The 20,851-nt window shown below is 44.3% G+C and overlaps 1 protein-coding gene across 1 annotated transcript in view; it reads right to left on the bottom strand.

The window, feature by feature from the left end:
• RHOT2 (ras homolog family member T2) overlaps window positions 1-20,851 on the bottom strand; it is a 398,937-nt gene that overhangs the window by 162,199 nt on the left and 215,887 nt on the right. The window contains exons 12-14 of the mRNA XM_069210682.1: window positions 1,365-1,449; window positions 792-937; window positions 604-704 (exon numbers count right to left, since the gene is read on the bottom strand). Coding sequence (XP_069066783.1) covers window positions 604-704; window positions 792-937; window positions 1,365-1,449 — 332 coding nt within the window. The remainder of the gene's footprint in view (window positions 1-603; window positions 705-791; window positions 938-1,364; window positions 1,450-20,851) is intronic.

Genomic DNA, 20,851 nt, shown 5'->3' with positions numbered 1-20,851 from the left:
AACATCGGATTTTGTGTTTACACACTTCTGCGACACTCTCTGAGGATGCCCTGCTATCAACAGTTTTCTCTCTTTTTCCCATCCACCAATAATCTGTCCAGACTGCACATCTCAGGAATACACTGAAAGAGGTGGGTGGGTGGATGTAAAATAGCAAAAATCTTAAAACATAAAATATTTTCATTTCTGTGAAGTGAATCACCACTGTTATTTTTAATAATGTTAACTGAGGAACTGGGTGATAAAGATGTGTGCCCAGGACAACAGATTAGGGTCAGTTTGGAAATGGGAGTTAGAACCTGGGTATTTAGCTCCACCGTTTGCAACCTTGTCATTCAGCATAAAATGGGCTAACCATCTGGGAAACACCGGGTAGGTTGAGGACCACAGGCTGCTTTTAGGAGTGGGTGGAAGGAGGTCGCTGGGAGCGCACACAATGTTCTTATAGACACATATATAAATCGACATTCTTTACTATGTAATGACTCACTTGCTACCCTAACTTGTACCAGGGATGGTATCAACACATGTTCCAAGACTGCTTTGAGATTTCATTCTGTCACTGCACAAAATCCAACCATCCACCAGCATCAGGCAACCTACCTGTAATGGCTTGAGTTTGAGATTCCTGCTCTGTGAGGATGGGGTACCCCAGGTAGCCTAGGTGCTCCAGACAGCGTTGGACATCTACATATGCCACCAGTCTAAAATGTAAAGGAGGGTGTTATAGCACAAAGATGGCACACCTCCAACGAGGGGGTGGGTGGGAGACAGCATGCAAGAACACTTACGTCCACTTGCACAGATAAGCATGCAAAGAAAGGAGGCCTCGCTCTGAGGTGCACACCGTGTTGGGCAGCTCTGGGCCCCAAGGAGTGTACGGAAAAACACTGAAGAGGCTCTGGAGTTCTGATGGAGACAGGGCGCCATCCTGGTCCTAGAAAGAGAAAGAGAAATGCTCTGAACAAAGCGATGAGAAGGGAAGAAAAAGTAGAAGCATTGATCGAGTGGTTTATAGAGACACTGCTGAGAACCCAATAGGAGATTGCTCCTGCTTTCTCTCAAGCACTAACATCCTTTTAGAAGCCCAACAGGTCAAGCACTTTCTAAATTAATGGAAGGATCAGCAGCCATTGGAAGGCACAGTTTTAAGCCAGCATGTACATAGACTCAATGGTTAGTAAAGACTGGGAAGGAAGGTGTCAAGGACAAAAAATGGTGAGTAGTATGTATGCAGATAATAAAAAAGGAAAGCACAAGAATGGACAAGGTAACGTAAGGGAAGAGAACACAAGCAAGTACTGAGTAAGCAATTTGCAGGTCTAGCGATAGGGACTCGTGATCCATTCCCCACCTTTACTTACTAGGTCGTATTGCTCGAAGACCCTCTGCAAGAACTGATAGCCAAAGTGATTAAACTCAGTAGAGCAGTCATGGGGCACCCGAATCCTGAAGAGAGAGGAAGGATATGACAGGCCAATTTAAAAATGAGTAACAGAGGAGGTACAGTCAGACAAAAGGTAGCAAATGATACTTGGAACCTCCTTCAAGCAGAAGTAAAGGGGCAAAATCAGTAAGAAAATTCCAAAAACCTGAGACAAACAGTGGTGTAGGGGTGTAATCCTAGTGTAGAAACAGAACTGGGTCGATGAAGGTAATGAACGTGTGTAAGCTTAAGCCTAGGGTTGATGGGTTGTCTGAATATACTGTAACTGAAGACCAGTACCTAGATAACATGGAATTATGATTTGGATGTCTTTTGTGTGTTTGTTTTGAAAAACAAAAGCGTTCCAAAATATTTTGTGCAAAGAAATGTCCATCAGAATATGCGTGGAAGAAAAATAGGTCCATTAGCACTACCATGGCACAGAATATATCAATCTCAATTTCTGTTACTACTGTGTTGGTCAGTTAATGTTTCTACAAGGAATGCACACAAGTCTTGTACTGTGACAGGATGAACATCCAGCAGTTAGAGTAACCTAGAATGCATGACCATCACTTACTGTAACCACAGATTTCAAAGTTGTCACATGTGCTATGTATACAAGGTGCCACTTATATAAGCCTGACCTACGAGTTACTGTGCAGCAAAATACCCGTCTAATACTTACTGTGCCAAAATGTCTATCCTCTTCCACCTTTTCTTTATACTTCTTTATGTACCCCCCCATCCGTACTCGTTCTTTACATGCCCCCATGACTTCCCTAACATTTAGCTCCCTCCGCACAGCACTTTCTCTGTCTTCAGATTAATTTTATAATTCTAACTCTCAATCTTTCACGTTTAATCTTGCTTTCATTCTGTCATGAACTCCCTCGTTCACATATGTATTACTTGCAATCTAACGGAGTCCTTCTAACACCCACTGCCTCACTCTCTTGCTAACGCGCTGTTTATCAGGCATTCTTTTAACTCCCTCAGCATATCTTCTTATTGCTATCACTCTACATGTGATGCTCACTATCTGAAACGCCCACTATCTCACTTAACTCCACTTTCTTTAAGAACCTGTTGCTCAAACTCTCACACTTCTGCTATGTCTCTAACTCATGTACTCAAAGTACATTTTGCTGGCCCTACTGCTTCAGTGCCACGTTTCATAACCTGTTCTACACACACAAGCTACCCGAGTATTTTGAAATATAATTTTCACATAGCAAGGTAGGCAGTACCGTTATAAGGCAGTTTAGTGAAAAAAAGTGTATGAAAGAAATGTGATTCAGCAATCCAGCACTAGTAATTAAGATGTTTGCAAGCCCAAATGAATCACCATTTAGCACTGGGAAGAGGTTAAAAGTTGGGAGAAAAGTGCATGCTGCATTGATACGCTGAAGATAGATAACGGAGAGCCGGCCTTTCTCATTTTTCCCCATAATGATTTAAGTTGTTTTTACACTAGTAAGTCCTACAGCAGTGGGAGAACCACCAGCATACATTCAGAAGAACAGAAGGGTTAACTAACTGGTGGGTGAGACGGGAAGTGCTTGCCTTTGCAGGGGGGATTTCAGCAGTGATAAAAGCAAGAATAAATATATTTTATCATCATAGTTTTGAGAAATGTCACTTCTGCCTTTCCAACTTCATTTCTCCACAGAGTTTGTAACAATCTCTTCCTTTGTTTAAAGTTTTATGGCTCAGGAAATCGTGTGTAATGTGTGCTCTTCATGACTTCCTGCACGCCGATAAATCTTTCTCTGCACGGGCGCACAAGCATGTCGCTTGGAGGGAACATAGGTTACAGGTAAGTAACTTATTTTCATCTCTAGTATTGGATATTTCATAGATTTATATGCTTGCTTCATAATATCAGTTAAAACAGAGGCACAATCAACAGTACAACAATACAATGGTGGATGGTAGGTAAAAGAATAAGATTAGGCTCACCTTCTTGGAAAAGACGGTGCAACACTTCTTGCCCCACAGCCGCATCACTTTGGTCAGAGGACTCCAGGCAGTAGTGCTGAGTGAACGTGTGTCTGTTCCTCCATGTTGCTGCTTGACATATTTGTTCATTAGGCACACCAGCAAAGAGGGCGGTGGTAGTAGAGACAGCCGCGGTAGAATGAGCTCTTTGCCATTCAGCGGTTTTCCAGCTTTACTATGCCAAAGTTGTGTAGCTGGTGCAATCCATCGAGCTATACTCGGCTTGGATAATGGGAAGCCTTTTAGAAGATTTCCATAAGCGAGGAATAGCTGTTCTGGTTTCCTGAATGGTCACGTCCTGTGCAAATAAAACTTGAGACATCTTTTAACGTCCAAGGTATGTAATGATTTTTCGCCATACTCTGGGGATTTGGAAAGAACGTGCTCAAGACAATCGGCTCATTTAAATGAAAATCTGATGGAACTTTTGGTATGAACTTATGAATGGTTCTTATGACCACACTGGTATGTCTGGACTGAATGAATGATTCTTTAAAGGAAAATGCATGATTACCACCAACTCTTCTTGCTGACGTGAGCGCTAGTAAGAGTGCTGTTTTCCATGTTAAGAATTTTAGGTCTGCTTTGTGAATCGGCATTCATCATTTGCCCATGTACTATAGTAAGGTGCCAAGATAAAAGAGGTTTCTTTACAGTTGGAAAGGCTCTGAAAAGACCCTTTAGAAATTGCTTGATCACTCTGCTAGACCACAACAAAGGTGATGTGTTCGATGTTCTAAATCTTAAGATCGCTGCCACGTGTACTTTAATAGAAGTGTGAGTCAATACCAATTTTGATAATGGGAGCAGATAAGGGAGAAGTTGCTTTGGTGGTGTGAAATGGGATGGACTTTTGGCTTCTGGCACCACAAACAGAAGCATTTATATTTAAGCTTGTACGTTTTATTGGTAGTCTCATCTCTAGCTCTCACAAGGATCTCTCTGCAATCTTCAGGAATATTTAAGGTCGCAAACTCATTGTATTCAGGAGCCAGGCCAACAAATGTAATGATGTCAGGTTCAGATGAAGTACTTGGTTGTGTTTCATTGACAACGGTGTTGATATTGAGTTCAATTGAACGTGGGCCTGTTGTGAGTAGCAGGAGCTCTGTGAACCAGAACAGTATGGACCAACTAGGGGCAATCAGAATTATGCATCAAGGTTCCCTCTTCACTTTTCTGAGGAGCTTTGGGATCAAGAAGATCAGAGAAAAGGGTGTGCAAAGATCCCTTACTATCTAATTGAAAACACATTCTTAAACGACCCTTGTAGTGGGTGCCAGCTTGCATAGAACCGACGTTTTCGATTTTTCCTTGTTGCAAATAGATCTTGATTAGGTTTGCCCAAACAATAGAAAATTGCTGTCCAGAATCTTTTGGTTGAGCTCCCATTCATGACAGCTGGGTTTTGTTCTGTTTCATGCATCTGCTAGGACGTTGGTTATTCCAGGAACATGGTCCGCCTTGAGTGTTATTTGATGTTACACAGCTCACTTCCAAGTCTCCTGTGCTTGTTGCGATATTGCTGGTGATCTTGTACTCCCTTGCTTGTTAATATATAGCTTGCTGGTGGTATTGTCTGTACAAATTAATACTGACAATCTTGTTATTCTGGGCAGAAATGCTTGCAGAGCCAGTGCTATGGCTTTGAGCTCCAGCACGTTTATGTGCATTTTTATCTGGAGTTGGTGCCACTGTCTGATGATGGTTAAATCCTGTAGGTTAGTGCCCCATCCCTCCAGAAATGTGTCTGTGGTGATAAATTCGGGAATATTAGGCAGGAATGGTAATCCTTTGGACAGGCTTGTGTTCTGTATTCACCACTGCAAGGATACTATTATGACTAGAGTGGTCTGAATTACATAGTTGAACAACTAACTTTCTTTTGAGTAATTTTTGTGCTAACCATTCAATCCATATTTGCCTTTCTTTTAAAACAAATGCCTTATCTTATGTCCAGAACAGCTCCCAAGAAGGTTAAAGTTGTTGAAGGTTTGAGAGAGGATTTTTGCTTGTTGACCGTAAGACTCAGGTTGTTGAAAAGACAGGCTGTTGTAGCCTATTTTGCCTGCCGAGATGTGGTTGCCTTTCTCCACCAAAAGCAGAGGCATGGGAATAGCTGTAAAGCTTTCTGCCTCACTTGAGATGCCACTTGAGCCAGGCATTTTGTGAAGATATGGGGTGCCGATTCCAATCGGAAAGGGAGAACTCCGAATTGGTAGTGAGTGCCATCTACTTTGAGTCAGAGGAACCTGTGATGATTTGGGTGTTTTGGGATATGGAAGTAAGCATCCTGGAGATCTAATGCTATCATGTGATCCCTGTGATAAACAAGATGTAAGATTTCTTGTAGAGTAACTATGGGAAAGGACTGCTTTCTCAAATATTTGTTAAGCTTTCAAATATCTAAGATGGGGTGCCACTCTCCAGACTTCTCTTTTATCAGAAAGAAACGAGAATAAAAACTACTTTTATTGCACCCTTTTTGAGCATGGTTGATATTTCTTGCAGGAGCAGCCGCAGATGGGAGGGGGTAGCCCTTTCGTTGGGGGGGGGGGGGGGGGGGGAATCGGGGGGGTGAGAGACACAGATTTAGTGTTTTTTGATGAATTGTGCTCCGTATGTGATTAAAAATAACATCCTTCCATCGGGTATTAAGGACCATTGTCATAGATAATTTGGGATTCTGCCAAAAACGGGCTCAGAGAATTGCAGGGGATAACAGTCACTACTAAGACATCACTGCTTTTGGGCAGTGTCTCTTCCTTGAGAAGGTTGCTTCCTTCTGGTTGCTTGTTTGGTGTACGACTCTTTTGGCAGCTGTCTGAACTGTTGTTGGGAATACACAGATCAGTTTTGATGTTGAAAAGGCTGGTATTCATGCCAAAATGATCGATATCCTCCTTTGTAGGAATACAGACCTCTTCCTCCCCGAAAGAGCTGCTTCCTCATTTGTAATTTATCTAATGATTGGGGAGTATCTATGCCTGTTTTGATAGCTTGTAGAGCATCGTCCACATTATTGCAAAACAGTGCCTCACCATTGTATTGTGTGTCAGGATTTTACTTTGTAGTTCTGGTCTGAATTATGTTGCCTTCAGTCATCCCTATCTCCTAAGAACAACTGCACTTGCTAGTTGCCTAAAGCCAGGTGATGACAAGTCTATTGCACAATCAATCATCTCCGAGCAGATTGTCTTCCCTTCTTGTTATATCTTCTTAGCTTCCCCTCTCGCATCTTCTGGCAAGAGATCAATGTATGTGGAGATGTCTGACCACACTTGTCTATCATCATGGCCAAAGACAGCTCACTAAATGGCCGCTCTAACAGTAGTGGCTGCCACAGAGAAGTGTTTCCAAATAATGTCCAAGCCTCTGCCTTCCCTATCCAGTGGCATGGAAATGTGAGTAAAAGGGTTCTTTGAGCAATTTGGGCCGCTTGTGTTACATGGACTCTGGCTTTGGATGGCCAATTAAGCATGCTGGCGAAAGATTTGGGGCCTTATACTTCTTATTCAGTCTAGGCAACACTGCTGATACTGTAGCTGGATTCTTCATGGTCTTTATGCCTCCCAAATAAAATCATAGATAATAATTGCCCTGACCAATTTCTTCTTAGGTTCCTTGAAGCCATAAAGGAAACAACCCAACTCCTTTGTCGTTGAGGGAAGCTGAAATCTTTTAGCTGTCCTTTCCATTAGGTTGTGAAAACTGTCAATGTCGTCCGGTGGAGAGTTCACTGGATGTGGTACTAGCTAAGATGGTGTCTTGAATAGGTATTCATCCCATTCATTGGGAACTGATCTAGTACCTGTGATCTCTCCTTCGGTATCCTTATCTTAGGAAGGTGAGCCATCTGCCAGTGGTTCTGCTGCGGTAATAACCAGTGTTCGTCTTGGAGTTGTAGGTTCAGTAAGAGTATGCGGTGTGCATATTTTAGGGGTTTGAATCTGTGGCTAGTAAACTGATATTGATAGCTGCGATGGAGAAGTACCCGTCCCAGGCTCTGGAAACCTTATATAATAATCTTGTAGTATATTTTGAAGACTATTCACCAGAGCAAGTGGCATTTGCACTGAATCGTCATGGAATTCTTGCTGATCATAACACGGATACTGATCTCTGTAATACTTGGAGTGTTCTGTATAATGATGCAGTCTGGAAGAATAACATTGTTCCTCAATACTCATCATCATCCTCTTGACATTTTACATGCAATTCAGAGGGATTATTTTCTGCTACAAAAAGACCTTCATCCTCAAACTGCTTATCATCAAGTAGATGTGCTGTTGGAAAAGGGGCAAATGTACTTGGGCATGTGTGTGCAGGTTGTACTATCTCTGAAGATGTTGTTTCCGTAGTGGAGTGCCATTGATGACAACATTAGTGGTCCCCCAATAGCTTAATCATTAGAGATGGTTTTTCCCAATGAGGTGTCGGCAGTGGTAACGTGGTCGACAAGGCTTTTGCTGGAGGTGCCATAGTCGACAGAGTACTAGTCAACAATGCCATAGTTGAAAGTGAATTCGCCATCGAAATCTTTGTTGACGACGCCTTGGTCGACGGTGCCTTGGTCAACAAAGTTCTTGTGGACTGCATTGTCATCAATGCTATCAGCGATGAGCAAATGATCAGCAATGGTGTCACACATGTAAAGGTTGACGCTGTAGTTGTTGTAGTTACCGTTGACATCGTTGTGGATGTCTATGACAGTCTCAACGTCAACGAGAATTCAACATACGGTTTTTAGGCCATCTTTAGAGATTTCACTGACGACGGTAGAGAGGATGACTTGTTGTTTTTAGATGCAAGCTGCTCTTAAAGGAGAAGTGGTGGGATCAAACTGAACCAGTTCTGAGGAGATTTGCACCTTTCTAGACGTGTGAGTAAGATCCTCTGATGCTTTAGGCCGGCCTTATGACCCACGATGAGTCTTTTTCATCGCCTTTTTAGGTGACCCTGGAGGCACTCACTCATGGCACCCATCCCTTTTTCAAGATTTTTCTGTCTGTGTAGTCTCATCACTAGCCTCGTCAGAAATATGGGCTTCATTAGATTTTAATTTCTGCAGCCAAATAAGTAGTCTTCCCTCTCCGGACTTTAATGTCTTTAAGAAGAAAGTGCAGCATATTTTGCTGTCCTTTACATTATGCTCAGGATGTCGGCAGCAGATGCACTTCTTGTGCGGATCCTCTGTGTGCAGCCTCTTTTACCCAGATGTTCCATGTGGCCTGAAATGTCCTTTTCCTGCTGATTCTGACATGGTTGTCCAGTCAGAAGCTGTTAGGTGTAGGTCTAAAGCTTTTCCTGAGGTGAAAATGTCTTCAAAATACAGAAAACTGAACCAAACTGAGCAGAGCTCAGTGAGGCTTCCAATACATGATGTACAGTAGAAAACCTGAGGGTATGACGCCATTGTGGAGAGTGTTCCAGAAGGTGCAGTCGTCAGATTGGCTGTAGTTTGGTTCATAATAAATGATGTGGATAAGTTACTAAAGTGAATGTTTTCTAACCGCCTAGTGTATCATTATATACTGCTTTCTAACTGTACCATGGACTCCCACTTCAACGACAGGGAATGATTCAAGCACGTGCATTTATGAAGATTCCTCTACTGGAAAATGATGCAATGTAATCAACTGTTTGTATCATGTAGTGTTGTAGAGTCACACGCTTGGCACACTCCTGCCATCTAGTGTTCAGTAGGGGTGTTTCCAAGTTGCTTTCCTTTTTTGTCCCAGAATTAGTGAAATGGCTCCACCTCCAATTGCTTTCCTACATATAGGACAAGTAGTAGTAGTGGAATGAAGCAATTTCGAAAGAGTGTGCTGATGGGATGAGATAACTAAGATATGATAATAAAAGTGGGAGAAACATCTGCGTTCATTGTCACCTTCCAAGGAGTAGGGAGGATGCTTGTAGATCTACAGCACTACACTCTACAAACAGATGGTTACAAGGTAAGTAACATTTTCCATTTGTGGCTGTAGATATGCATGCTCTGCATAGTTTGCAATCCCAAAAGTGGGAGTTAGTTAACAGATGAGTAGCTGTTTGGAAAAGTGTATTAAAAATTGCATGGCCAACAAGGGCTTGCGGTCGTGTAAGCACATCTACACAATCGTGTTTTGCGAAAATATGTAGTGTTGACAAAGTAGCAGCCTTACCTATACCCATAATAGGAATATTACCCAAAAAATGTCACCATGGCTCCCACTTTGCATTTACAGTGTGCTCTTGGTGCCACTAGTATCATGTGCTTAGCTTTCCCATAGCATTTTAGATACATTTCACTATTCATCTGGCAATACCAGCTGTGGAAATAGTAAAACCTTTGTGTTGTTTGTTAAAAGTAACAAAAAGCTGATTAGTCTTTCTAAAAGGGTTAGTTCTTTCAGTATAGTTCATAAGTGCTTTTTCTTAACATCAAGAGTGTGGAACACACTTTCAGCCACTGAGTAGGCCTTTGGGATAAAGATGGGTAACTCAATTGTTTGGTGATGTGGAAGGATCAGGCAACCTAGAGTAAGAATTTAGGGTCAGTATGAAACATCACCCTATCTTCATGAACTTGAATGTATTCACTATCCAAGAAAAGTAGTGTAACACATACGAATGAAGGGGCTCAAAAGTAGGGCTCATAAGCCAAGTGAGCCCAATGTTTAAATTCCACGTTCAAGTGGGAGGTACTTTTGGATGCTTAAAATAACTAAGCCATTCCAAAAATTCTTTACTAACAGGTACTCGAAAGCTGTGTCATTTATTTAGAATATTAGATTTATTTTCATTCATAAAATATGCTCAGTAGATTTAGATTAATGGTATTTACATTCTCTGACTACCTATCTAAAATCACTGTGTTACTAAACCACGTTCAAGACTTAAGCACACAGGCAAGGGATTTATACATGCCAAAAATCCCTATTGACGAGCCAAGTGCAGAGCCTGCTTATACTTGTTTGTTGTGTACACTTTTACAAAACCCAGATAGTCTCTGCTACTCATTTCTGAGACATGGATGTTAGATGTTAGGGCCAGAGCTGGCAGGCAGGGGGGTTTCTGAGTGGCAGCTACATACCATACCACATAAGAGGACAGGCAGTGGCAGATGCAGGTGCAGAAGCAATGCAGTCCAAAACTCATGGTATCAAATTACAAGCAAAGGGCAGAATATGGTACCGTAAGGTTCAGGGACATGACTCACCATAATCAGGTGCTAAACAGGTGGAACCTCATCTGATTAGAGCTTCACTCAAAAATGTAGAAGGCACAAGGAGTGGACCTAATCAGCCAAGATGGCAGTTTCATGCTACTGAGGCTCTGGCCTGCCACCAGAAATCATGTACACATTCTGTATTCAGCCAACATAGACTCCTAAAAGGAATCTTTCCTGGCCTAAATAAAAACTGGGCAGACCATCTGAATCCTTAGTTTACAAGGGTGGGACTGTCTGCTTGAGCTTACTTGGGTTGTTGGAAATTGCCCTTTTTGCAGGGTCATCCCCAGTCTTTTTGCCTCCTTCCTCCTATTTTTTCTGACCTGTTTTTGTTGGCTTTAGGACTCTGGACACTTTACCACTGCTAAAGTGCATATGCTTTCTGTGTAAAGTTTACTGTTGATTGGTTTATCCATGATTGGCATATTTGATTTACTAGTAAGTCCCTAGTAAAGTGCACTAGAGGTGCCCAAGGCCTGTAAATCAAATGCTACTAGTGGGCTTGCAGCACTGGTTGTGCCACCCACATTAGTAGCCTTGTAAACATGGCTCAGACCTGCCACTGCAGTGTCTATGTATGCAGTTTTAAACTGCCAATTCAACTTGGCAAGTGTACCCACTTACCAGGCCTAAACCTTCCCTTTTACTACATGTAAGGCACCCCTACGTTAGGCCCTAGGTAGCCCCATGGGCAGGGTGCAGTGTATGTTTAAGGTAGGACATATACTAGTGTGTTTTATATGTCTTAACAATAAAATACTGCCAAATTCGCTTTTTACTGTGCAAGGCCTATCTCTCTCATAGTTAACATGGGGGCTGCCTTTAAATATCCTTAAAGCGCAGATTCTCTTTGAGAGCAGATAAAAATATGGAGTTTAGGGTCTCTGAGCTCACAATTTACAAATACATCTTTTAGTGAAGTTGGTTTTTAGAGTGTTAGTTTGAAAATGCCACTTTTAGAAAGTAGGCATTTTCTTGCTTCATCTATTCTGTGACTCTGCCTGTATGTGGATTCCCCGTGAGGATTAGTTTAACAGTTGGGCTGTTCACACCTCACCTCTAGACAGTGACACAAAGGGGGCTGGGGTGTAGCCTGCATATCTTGATTAGCCATCTGTGCGGGAGGGAAGGGGAGGAGTGGCCACTCACACCTGAAAGGACTGTGCCTGCCCTCACACAATGCCGTCTCCGACCCCCTGGTGAGTGTCTGGGGCCTGGCCTGGACAAGGAAGAAAATAAGTTACTTACCTGTAACTGTAGTTCTCCAGTATTGGAATCTTTCATAGATTCACATGCTTGAATCATTCCCCGTCGTCGAGATGGGAGTCCCGATACAATTTTCATAAGTAATGTTAAAACATATTGAAGAGAAAAAGGCCCTAGGCCTCTTAAATTTCATAGTCTATCAGAGTCATTTTGTGAAAAGGACCAAACCTGATCCTCTACCAATCAGGCGACAGCACCCTTCAGAACCTCCTGAGAGAAGCTCTAGCACCTCAGATTTTCCAAGCACAAGTGCTTATATTATGTTGAATATATGTATAAATAGAAAGAAAGAGGTGAAGTGAGCTTCTCCGGGGAGGCGGGTGGGTTGCATGTGAATCTATGAAAGATTCCAATATTGGAGAACTACAGTTACAGGTAAGTAACTTATTTTCTTACTCCAGTATTGGAACTTTCATAGATTCACATGCTTGAATCAGAGTAGAAAGCAATAACTATGCACATTGTAAAATGACAACATCTTTAATAAACAAAGTATCTTAAACCACAAACCCTTCTTATCATCATGCATAAATTGATGAAGTATATGAGTGTACTGACATATGTCTCTATATATATATATATATATATAAATATAAGTATCTCCTTATCTCTAATATATATAGAGATATACCTGTGAAGATACATGATGAAATTTGAATAACAAACCAGTAATAAAACATCATAAGACACTACTGGAAGATGATCAATGTCTGAAAACCCGCTTACTTATGGGATTATGATAGCGTTCTCTTATCTTTAGATGCATTTCTGTTTTTTCTTTTTTTTTTTCTTTTTTTAATGTGTATACCTGTTCTAGGATGGAGGGATGTAGGAGAAATGGCTCACCTTCACCTGAAGAGATTCCTGAGAACCGCCTGGCCCATTGCTACCTCTCCGTGCGAGAGGGACTCCAAGCAATAGTGCTTAGTGAAGGTATGACAGCTCTTCCATGTTGCTGCCCTACATATGTCTTGTAGTGGCACTCCGGCAAACAGTGCCGCTGACGATGAGACTTTTCTCGTCGATTGAGCATGCACAGATGACTGCAAAGGTTTGCCCGCTGCCTGATGGCAGAAGCGAATAACAGAGGCAATCCATCTAGAAATACTCTGCTTGGATAGCGGGTACCCCTTCCTAGGAGCACTGTATGCCACAAATAGCTGATTAGAGCACCGAAAAGCTTTAGTCCTGTCCAAATAAAATTGAACGCATCTTTTCACGTCTAAAGAGTGTAATGCCCTCTCCGCTGGAGTAGATGGATGAGGGAAAAAGGACTTGAAGACCAAAGGTTCATTCATGTGAAAGTCTGACGGAACCTTTGTAATAAAATGCGGGTTAGTGCGCATTAGTAGTCTATCTTGTTTAAGCTGTAGGAATGGCTCTTGGATGGACAACGCTTGCACCTCACTGACCCGCCTAGCTGATGTAAGAGCTATCAATAAGGCAACCTTCCACGACAAGTATTTGAGGGAAGCACAGTGGATCGGTTCAAATGGATGCTTCATCAGTTGTGCCAAAACAATATTCAAATTCCACGAAGGAGGTGGCGGTCTGAAAGGAGGGTAAACCCCGAACAGCCCCTTCAGAAATCTCTTAATCAGCCGAGAAGAGAAGAGCGAGGGTGTGTCATCTGAACGTCTGTATGCAGCTATGGCTGCTACATGAACTTTAATGGACGAGTGTGCTAGGCCAGATCGAGCTAACTGTAAGAGATACGGCAATATCTCTTCTGGTGGTGAAAGTAGAGGGTCGATTTGACGCTGATGACACCAGGCACAGAATCTTTTCCACTTACACTGATACGCCTTGTTAGTGCTATCCGCTCTGGCCTTTGACAAAATATCTCTGCAGTCCTGCGGGATGTTCAAATGCGCAAATTCTCTGTGATGAGGAGCCATGCTGATAACCGCATTGACTGCGGATCGGGGTGCCGAACTTGGCCGTTGTTCATTGTTAGCAAATGAGGTAACGGCTCCAGTGGAATATGAGGTTTGACTGACAGAATGAGGAGCTCTGTGAACCAATGTTGGCGCGGCCAGTACGGGGCTATCAGTATGAGAGTGCACGGTTCTGTTTTCATCTTCATGAGGACCCTTGGGATCAACGGAATGGGAGGAAAGGCGTAAGCAAAGATGTCTGACCAGACTATCGAAAACGCATTCCCCCAAGATCCCTTTTGGTGATGCCAACTTGCGAAGAACTGGCATTTGGCGTTGTCCTTCTTCGCAAACAGATCCACTGTTGGTGTTCCCCACTGGGAAAAAATCTGGGTCAGTACTGTCTGGTCTAGTTCCCACTCGTGACAGTCCGATTTCTGCCTGCTGAGTGCATCTGCTGCCTTGTTGTTTATTCCCGGCAAGTGTACCGCCGATAGTGTGATGCCTTGCTGCGAGGCCCAGTTCCAGATCGCTTGGGCTTCCCTGGAGAGGGTGAGAGATCTTGTACCTCCTTGTTTGTTGAGATAGTGCATCATAGTGGTGTTGTCCGTTCTTATCACCACTCGCGATCCAGAGATTCTTGGGAGAATCGCTTGTAAGGCGAGGTGCACTGCCCTGAGTTCTAGCCAATTGATATGCATTGATGCCAGATGAGTTGGTCATTTGCCACTTATTTTCAGGTCCTGTAATACTGCGCCCCAGCCTTCCAGTGAGGCATCTGTTGTTATGGTCCACGGGGCTGGCTGTTGAAGAAACGAGAGACCGATTGACAGATGATGCTTTTGAGACCACCACTTGAGAGTTTTGATCATTATCGGAGTTATTTGTATCCGGTCTTCGAAAGTGCCTGATACTTGGAGCCATTGAAGGTTTAGCTGCTCCTGCAAGGGGCGCATCTTTAGCCGACACAGAAGGATCAGAGGTATGCATGAAGACATCATGCCCAATAGTGATTTGAAGAGACGGACTGTAACCTTTCGTCTTTTGTGTATGAAACTCCCTAGGGTTAGTAATCTTTGTTGTCTCTCTAACGTGGGACATGCCATGCCGGATTCCGCGTTCAGTTTTGCTCCCAGGAAAGTAATACTGCGTACTGGTAGAGGGTTGGACTTCTCCCAGTTGATTGTGAATCCGAGATTGGTCAGTAAGGAAATGCACTTTCTTGTTGACTTGTGTGCTCCTGCGTAAGTCTTTGCCTTTATTAACCAGTCGTCTAAGTATGGAAAGACCTGGTGCTTTCTTCTCCTGAGAAAGGCTGCAACTGGTGCTAGGCATTTGGTAAATATTCTTGGGGCTGATTTGAGCCCGAAGGGAAGGACGCGATATTGATAATGGCTCCCGGCTACGGTAAATCTCAAATACTTTCTGTGGGCAGGGTGGATTGGTATGTGGAAGTATGCGTCTTTGAGGTCTAGTGATGACATAAAATCTCTTTGATTGAGACGCAGAAGGACGTCTTGCAGGCTGATCATTCCAAACAATTGCTTTTTTAGGTATACATTTAGTTGCCTTAAATCGAGGATAGGCCTCCAATCCTTCCACTTTTTTCGAATGATGAAGAACCTGGAATAAAATCCTGTTCCTCGTTGAGCCCGAGGCACCTTCTCTATAGCTCCCTTGAGAAGGAGCTTGTAGACCTCTTCTTTGAGTTGTTGAGGATATCTTGAAGGAGTCCTGCGGGGAGGGTTTGAGGGAGGTATCTGGACAAATTCTAAAGTATGGCCCCGTTCCACTAATTGTAGGACCCACTTGTCTGACGTAATGGTTTGCCATTGACTGAGAAATAAGGAAATTCTCCCGCCCAGGGTAACAGGAGGAGGACTGAGCGTAGCCGGCACCTCGAAAACATCAGGTTCTACGAGCTGAATCTTTGGCAGGGCGGGTTGAACGTCCACGGCCTGCCGGTCTACTATAGGCTGGTTGAGTCGGTTGCCTTTGGGAGTAGTATGGCCGATATTGTTGTGAAGATGATGGATAGGAAGAGTATCTCTGTTGTTGATATCCCCCTCTGTAAGAGGGCTGGCCACGCCCCCTAGGACGAAAGGACGATCTTCGATATTGCAGGGTCCCTAATGACCTTGCCGTGTCCGTTTTAATTGACTGTAGGGCTTTATCCACATGTTTCCCAAATAGCGCTTGGCCATCAAAGGGTAAGTCTAGGATTTTATTCTGGACTTCTGGGCGAAATGAGGTGGCTTTGAGCCAGCCCTGTCTTCTTAATACAGCAGTACCTGCAAGCTGTCTGAAAGCAGTGGTCGCTATATCCATTGCACAGTCTATAAGCTCTGCAGACGTGCGTTGACCCTCTTGTACAGTCTTATTTGCCTCTGATTTTACGTCTTCTGGCAGTTGATTAATAAAAGGTGCAATATCCGCCCAAAGCTGTCTGTCGTATCGAGACAAAATAGCCAAGGAGTTGGCAGCTCTAAGCACTAGGCTGGCCATAGACGAAAATCTTTTCCCTATGTTGTTATCTAGCCTCCTACCCTACTTATCTGGGGGCGCGGAACTCGGAGCAGAAGGATTTTTTTATCTTCTTTGAGCCGCCTGAGCTACTACTGAATCTGGAGGAGGATGTCCTGTCAAGCTTGTTGGTGCATCATCAGGAGCTTTGTATTTCTTAACCAGACGTGGTAAAACTGCTGTGACTGTTGCCAGATTAGTCATGACTTTAAGGCCTTCTTCCCACAGGTAGTTCACCATCGGGATAGAGCGCACAGACTTCTGGAAGGGCTCTTTAAAATCATAAAGGAAACAATCTGTTTGCTTCGTAGGTAGCGGTAAAGCAAAACGCTTGGCTGCCTTCTCTAGGAGATTGTGAAAACCTCCAATGTCTTCAGGTGGGGACTCCACCTTCGAATGAGAAGGAGAAGATGGAGCAGGAATAATATACTCGTCCCACTCTGAGTGAGTATCTATGAGCTCTCCTTCCTCCTGATCTCCTTCTGAAATGTCAGTGTCTTGGGGAAGTGTCATGTCCGGGGTGGCCACATCTGTGAGATGCAAAGACGTTGGTCTTTGATGTGGAGTAGAAAGACCAGAAATGGGCGATGGAGGAGGCTGTTCTCCTTGTGGAGGAGGCTGTTCTCCTTGTGGAGGAAACCTTCTGTTGTAATCCACTAACATCGCTCTAAGGCCAGTAAGCAGGTCGGAAGGAATATACGTTCCCTGTTGATACTGCTGATGCTCCGAGCAAGCCTGGGAATCATAAGCTTCCTCATATTCCTCCTCTTCCTAGTATTTTACATTCAATTCAGAGGGGCTGTGGGCTGTTCCAAAAGGCCCATCTTCATCTGAATCTTCATCTCCCTCCAAAAGATGTACTGGTACCAGGGAGGATACCTTACTAGGTGAAATGTGGGTTGGAGTTAACTTTTCTGTTCTTTTTTGATGTTTTTCCCTCGTCTACGGTGTCGTCGACGACGTGTAAATTGACTTGGTCGTGGACGGTGCCGTCGACGCTGGACGCACAATTATTTTAATAGCAGAAAGCTTCGCCGACGAGTCTACCGTCGACGAAGTCGTCGACGACGGAAGGGCTGACACTGACATCAGCGCCGTCGACGATGACGAGGTGTAGACGGTCGTCGACGCTGATGTCGTCGTCGCAGTTCTCGTCGACAGTGGTGTACTTGTTCTCGTCGACGATGTCGCCGACAGAGCCGTTGACGATGGAAAACCTGAAGTAGCTGTTGTCGTCGGCAATGCGCCCACCGACGGTGGAGGCCTTTTTTCCAGTCACAGAGGATGGCTTTTTGAAAGGCACAGATGGTGGAACAGATGAGGATTTCCTGTGCCTCTCAGAACTGGAAGAATGTCTTTTCCCCTCTTTACTTGAGAGTTTAGTTGGGGAAGAAGATGGGCTGCGACCCTTATAAGACCCTGAAGCAGTCTTTTTTGAGGGCTTTCCTTGAGATTTGTGAGGGAGATCTAGAGCGTGATCTTGCCCTTTTAGTTGATCTCTTGGATGTTGATGATTCCTCACTCTCAGAATCAGAAACTGGATCCTTCCTATGCTTCAGTTTCTGCAGCCATATTAATAATCTGCCTTCTCTATCCTTTAAGGTCTTAGAAGAAAACGTACGGTAAATCTTACAGTCCTTGGCTGAATGATCTGGGTACAGGCAGTAAATGCAGTCTTGATGAGGATCTTCAGAATGAAGTCTTTTCTTCCCACAAGTCTTGCAGTCTCTAAAGAGACTTTTCTTTTCCTTGTCAGACATAGTTGAAAAATAGCTGACAAATCCAAATAAATGAGTTTCTCTGAGAGAAAAAAAGCTGAATAAAGGTGTGAAAACAGAGCAGAGCTCTGAGGAGACTCCCTAGCACGACGTGCGGTAGAAAATCTGAGGTGCTAGAGCTTCTCTCAGGAGGTTCTGAAGGGTGCTGTCGCCTGATTGGTGGAGGATCAGGTTTGGTCCTTTTCACAAAATGACTCTGATAGACTATGAAATTGAAGAGGCCTAGGGCCTTTTTCTCTTCAATATGTTTTAACATTACTTATGAAAATTGTACCGGGACTCCCATCTCGACGACGGGGAATGATTCAAGCATGTGAATCTATGAAAGTTCCAATACTGGAGTAAGTATCTTGCAAACACTTGAGACTTTGCTTTGAACTTTGCCAACTTCAAAGGCAGAACTTGGTATAAGAAGAAGACCCAAAACCCCAGACTTTTAGAATCTTTCTGGAACCAAGAGGAACCTCTGCCCAGGAGAAGAACTGAAGAACTGAAGGAGGAGTACTGTCCCTTTGCTGGACTGGCCTGCAGTCACTGCTTCTGCCTGAAAAGAGTGAAAAGGGTGAACTGTGCTGTGTGTCCTGCTTGAGAAAATTCTCCAAGGGAGTGGGGTAGAGCTTGCCTCCTGTTGGAAGTCTCATGGACACCAAAGACTTCAGTTTCCTCGACCTACAGCACTGGGAACTGTGTGTTTTGGTGCTGCTCAAGAGAAGGAACCACTGCGACGCCGCTGGCCTGCACCGTGACCTGCCGATGCCACACGGAGTCGCCCTGCGACCCTGGTCCACCCAATGTCATCATCGGACGACTTTACCGAGCCACTGCTCGCACCGCGACCTGTGGGCCCCGCACTCCGACATTGCCTGCTCACACTGCAGCCTGACACCAGCGCCAGAACCATCGACTCCTGTGTCGTCACCAGACATCCTGCCTGCACCATGGCTTGTGGAAACCGCTCGTGAGGGTCACGAAGCACCGTCCCGCACCACTGGCTTGGGCCTATGGACGACAGCGCTTCAGAAAAGATGCCGCTGCCTGCACCGTGACCTGTGGACACCACACGTCACACCGCCTCGCTTCACACCGCAGCCCTGGTCTCACTGACACCGCTGGACACCGTCACAGAGCCGCTGTCTGCACCATGACCTGTGGGCACCGCACGTCGCATCGTCCCGCTTCACACCGCAGTCCCGATGCCATCCACACACCTGACTTCATCAGCCTGGAGTTCGATCCGCAATGCGTGTGACCTCAAGGGCCCGACGTCTCCTGCACCGACTCCGGAACCGACACTGCTCTCCGGAGGTCACCGCGAGGATCACAATGCCCTGCAAATCCAAGGTACTGTTTGTGGGTCTTCCCGACACCGTAGCTGGCCCGCAACGCTGCAGTCGGCCTACACCGCTGGTTTTGTTGATCACGATGCTGTGATAGCCCCAGGTGGAGCTATCGACTTCAAGGAACTGTATTTTTGAGTAAATCTTGCAGAATTCATATTTGTATTACTGTATGTTGGATTGTTATTGTATTTGGTCTTGTTTTATATAGATAAATATTGGCTGTTTTTCTAAAAACTGGTGTGGTGTCCTTTTGTAGTGTTTTCACTTATTACTGTGTGTTAAGTGCAAATGCTTTACACATTGCTTCTGAGATAAGCCTGACTGCTTGTGCCAAGCTACCAAGGGGGTGAGCAGGGGTTATCCAAGCAGATATCTCCCTTATCCTGACTAGAGTGATGGTCCCTAATTGGACAGGGTGCAAACTGACTGCCAACTAGAGACCCCATTTCTAACAGGGGGGATAAGGAGGAGTGGCTAGTTTGGTTTCTCAGGTGTTTCCCACAAGCCAGCCAGGGCCCCAGCTGGCATTGCACAGTTCTGCCAGACGGAGGGAGGTCGGACCTAAAAGGAGAGAAGTGATACAGAAAGCTCACCCTCAGGCGAGACGAGGCACAAGAGAGAACAGTGGATTGACTTGGCTAGCTTAAGGCTAGGGTTTTAGATGTTAGACTCAAGCAGCCCGGGTGATTGGCATGGCATGCGTTGTGGAACTACAGTGAAACAAAAGAAGCTGAGGGGGGCTCATGCCGGGAACATCAACTGTGTCTTCAACTGGAGAAACGCAAAAAGAACAGATCGTGGATGGAAAGCTAAACAATGCAAACATTCAACCCCAGTCACAGAAATCTGTGTTTAATCCATCGTTTTTTTGCCCACCTGTAGAAGGCTGGCCTGGTGTGTAGTGGGTACCTATTGTACTTACACCTTATACCTGGTCCAGTCATCCCCTATTAGTGTAGTGTAGGCAGGGTCTAGAAGCCAGGCTACCTAGAGGCAGCTGTGGATGAGCAGCCAAGGCTTATCTAGGAGACATGCAAAGCTCATGCAATACCACTGTAGTCAAACAGTACTCACACACATGAAAGAAAATATTCAGTGTTACAAAAATAAAGGTACTTTATTTTGGTGACACAAATACCAAATATAGCTAGGAGTACTAGAAAAGCCCAAAGGCAAGTACCTTTTACCAACACGTCATACAGTGGCTAAGATATATTGATGACATTTTCATGATACAGGAAGGTGATAGGGAGCTACTCACTGCCTTCCGTATATGGCTTAACCACCAAACCCCGACTTGAAATTCAGAATGACCCATGATTCAAGACGGATTAAATTTCTAGACCTCTGGATAGAGTCAAGGGAGGGACACATCGAAATGAATTTGTATACCAAGCCTACAGATAGAAACACATTATTACACT

This window comes from Pleurodeles waltl, chromosome 10 (genome assembly GCF_031143425.1).
Source record: "Pleurodeles waltl isolate 20211129_DDA chromosome 10, aPleWal1.hap1.20221129, whole genome shotgun sequence".
Taxonomy (NCBI): domain Eukaryota; kingdom Metazoa; phylum Chordata; class Amphibia; order Caudata; family Salamandridae; genus Pleurodeles; species Pleurodeles waltl.
The sequence above is the reverse complement of the archived record's forward strand: the minus strand, read 5'-3'. Positions and strand labels throughout refer to the sequence as shown.